This window comes from Elephantulus edwardii, unplaced genomic scaffold (assembly GCF_000299155.1).
Source record: "Elephantulus edwardii isolate Elephantulus edwardi_28Jun2011 unplaced genomic scaffold, EleEdw1.0 scaffold00573, whole genome shotgun sequence".
Taxonomy (NCBI): Eukaryota; Metazoa; Chordata; class Mammalia; order Macroscelidea; family Macroscelididae; genus Elephantulus; species Elephantulus edwardii.
Genome location: NW_006400323.1, coordinates 160084 through 162811, shown reverse-complemented (window position 1 = coordinate 162811; position 2728 = coordinate 160084). Strand labels below are relative to the sequence as shown.

Here is a 2728-nt window from a genome sequence, read left to right as displayed (position 1 = left end):
CAGAGAGCCTTTATGAATGTCAGGAATGTGGGAAAAGATTTTCCCGCTCAAATAGCCTCACTCGACATAGAAGAATTCATACAGGAGAGAAACCTTATGAATGTAAGGAATGTGGGAAAACATTTTCCCGCTCAAATAGCCTCATTCCACATAGAAGAATTCATACAGGAGAGAAACCTTATGAATGTAAGGAATGTGGGAAAACATTTTCTCAATCAAATCACCTCATTCAACATAGAAGAATTCATACAGGAGAGAAACCTTATGAATGTAAGGAATGTGGGAAAACATTTTCACTCTCAGGCTCCCTCGCTAAACATACAAGAATTCATACAGGAGAGAAACCTTATGAATGTAAGGAATGTGGGAAACAATTTTCTCAATCAGGTGCACTCATTACTCATCGAAGAGTTCACACAGGAGAGAAACCTTATGAATGTAAGGAATGTGGGAAAACATTTTCATTCTCAGGCTACCTTAATAAACATATTAGAATTCACACAGGAGAGAAACCTTTTTTATGTAAGGAATGTGGGAAAACATTTTCCTTCTCAGGTGACCTCAGTAAACATTGTAGAATTCACACAGGAGAGAGACCATTTGAATGTAAGGAATGTGGGAAAACATTTTTCTTCTCAGGTGACCTCACTAAGCATAGTAGAATTCACACAGGAGAGAGACCATTTGAATGTAAGGAATGTGGGAAAACATTTTCACAATCAGGTGACCTCAGCAAACATAGGAGAATTCACACAGAATGAAAACATTTCAATGTCAAGAATGTGGGGAAACGTTTAGCCACTCACATCAGCTAAGTAAGCATAGAGGAATCCACCCAGCGAGGACCTGTTAAGGCAGTAGCAAAATGCAAAATGTTTGTAATAGCAATAGGCAGGAATTTTGTTTCACTATTGTACACACGTGATTGGTATCATTCATAGAACCTATCAGTGCTTGTCTGTGAAGCCAGGGTATTTTGTAAACTTTGCGAAATCCCAGGAGTGTAAAATGTATTAATACAAATGCAAAATAAACATTTCCACCCAAATAAATGAAACCTAAAAACTTACGCTGAGCAGTACTTTGTTCTTTCAGCTTTGGGCAATCTTGCAGAAAAGGAAGATGGTTCTTTTACACAAAGGAGGACTTAACTGTATTGAAGACTCCCCAAGACTATTTATATCCCAAGTCCCTAAGTTGTCCTGGAAAGGGGTTACTCATGGGAGTGACCTCTCTTTACACGACTACGAATAACCCTGCCAACAGCTGCTGTTGGTGGAGAAAGGTGACATCTAGCACCTATACACACAAAAAATAGACTATAGAAGTGAGATCCGCAGTTGGGAAACAATCAGCTTGATGCTATGAACCTACTTGTATTCTGGCCAATCTGTTGTACAAATTATTATTCACTCATGTTTCTAAAGCTGTACTTTATGGGGAAAAGATCCTCCAGACTGTTTTCTGAGATTGTTCTAAGTGTTCACTAGGGAAAGGCAACATATCGTCATCAAGTGAATTCCAAGTGTTGGGAGTCCAATATGACAGTGCCAAGGTCCTATCGACTCCAAGGTCACACTTACTAATTGAAGTAGATTGTTTTCATCTTTTTCTCAAATATCAGTTCTTGAATTTGACCCTGAGGATATGTTTTCTGTGATCCCAATTCATTCTCCATATCTCACTCAGATGTGTAGCAAGTGATCAAAAACACCATTTGCTTGAATCTGTTCTAATTGGTACAGCACTTGTCTGGCAGTTTGCTGTACTGTGATTCCTTTTGACTTGCTTTGATACTGAAAGTCATGCAACTGGTGTATGAAATCCCGAAGAATTACCCACGGTGGACAGGTTTTAGTAGAGCTTCCAGATGATGACAGAATAAGAAATATCATTGCCTATTCACTTTTCAAATAATAGGCCTTTGAGGCCCCTGTTAACAATACAAGAGTTTGCTTACATGCTTTAAAAAGTTAATTGGATCAGTCATTGCTGATTTTTACCTATAAAAATAGTAAGTGCCACCCAGAGATGGCTGTATCAGACCTTTACCAACTTCACAAAAGGAAGTTGTCCTGGCAATACAATCAGTAATACGTAAGCTGTTCCCATGGGTGCAGGCCTGTCTCACCCTAACACTAACCCAAACTACCTCCCCTCCCCCAACACGACAAGTCAGAGAGAGACCTCACATAGGGAAACACTAAGAAGGAGGAGCAGGTGTGAGCAGACAGTAGTGATTGGAATGTGAGGTGTGTGGACATTGGAAAATGGAATACTGTTAATAAAAATGGAACACACAAACATTGACATACTAGGTATTAGCAAAATGGGATGGCTTGCCACAGGATGTGAATCAGCCGTGAAAACTAGGACAGGTGCTGATTGTGCTAGAGACCACCAGCGACTCCTATGCAAGTTCAGGCTCGAGTAGAAGACATTTTAATCAAAAGCACAGTAACGAACATCTCATCTTGAGTCTATCCCACCTGAATTTCAAAACCCTCTCAGGAACAGGGTTGAGGCCTTGAACTCCAATGTGGAAAGATGAGATGAGCTGTGGGAAGATATTGTGAATATCATGCATGAATATAAAGGCAGAGGGGGAAGACAAGACCAAGATGATTGCCAGAAGAAACTCTGAATGTGGCCCTTGAGTACGGAGAAGCCAAACAAAGAGAAGAAATCAAGAATTTGAGGAGCTGAACAGAAGATTTCAAAGGGCAGC

The 2728-nt window shown here is 40.1% G+C and overlaps 1 protein-coding gene across 1 annotated transcript in view; it reads left to right on the top strand.

Annotated features, from left to right (window-relative positions):
• The window catches only part of LOC102843545 (zinc finger protein 135-like), a gene marked incomplete at its 3' end in the record, with an annotated part of 12014 nt that extends 11502 nt beyond the window's left edge, over positions 1 to 512 (top strand). The window contains exon 3 of the mRNA XM_006903342.1: positions 304 to 512. Within this exon, the coding sequence (XP_006903404.1) occupies positions 304 to 512 (209 nt within the window). The remainder of the gene's footprint in view (positions 1 to 303) is intronic.
• Between the last annotated feature and the right edge of the window lie 2216 nt (positions 513 to 2728).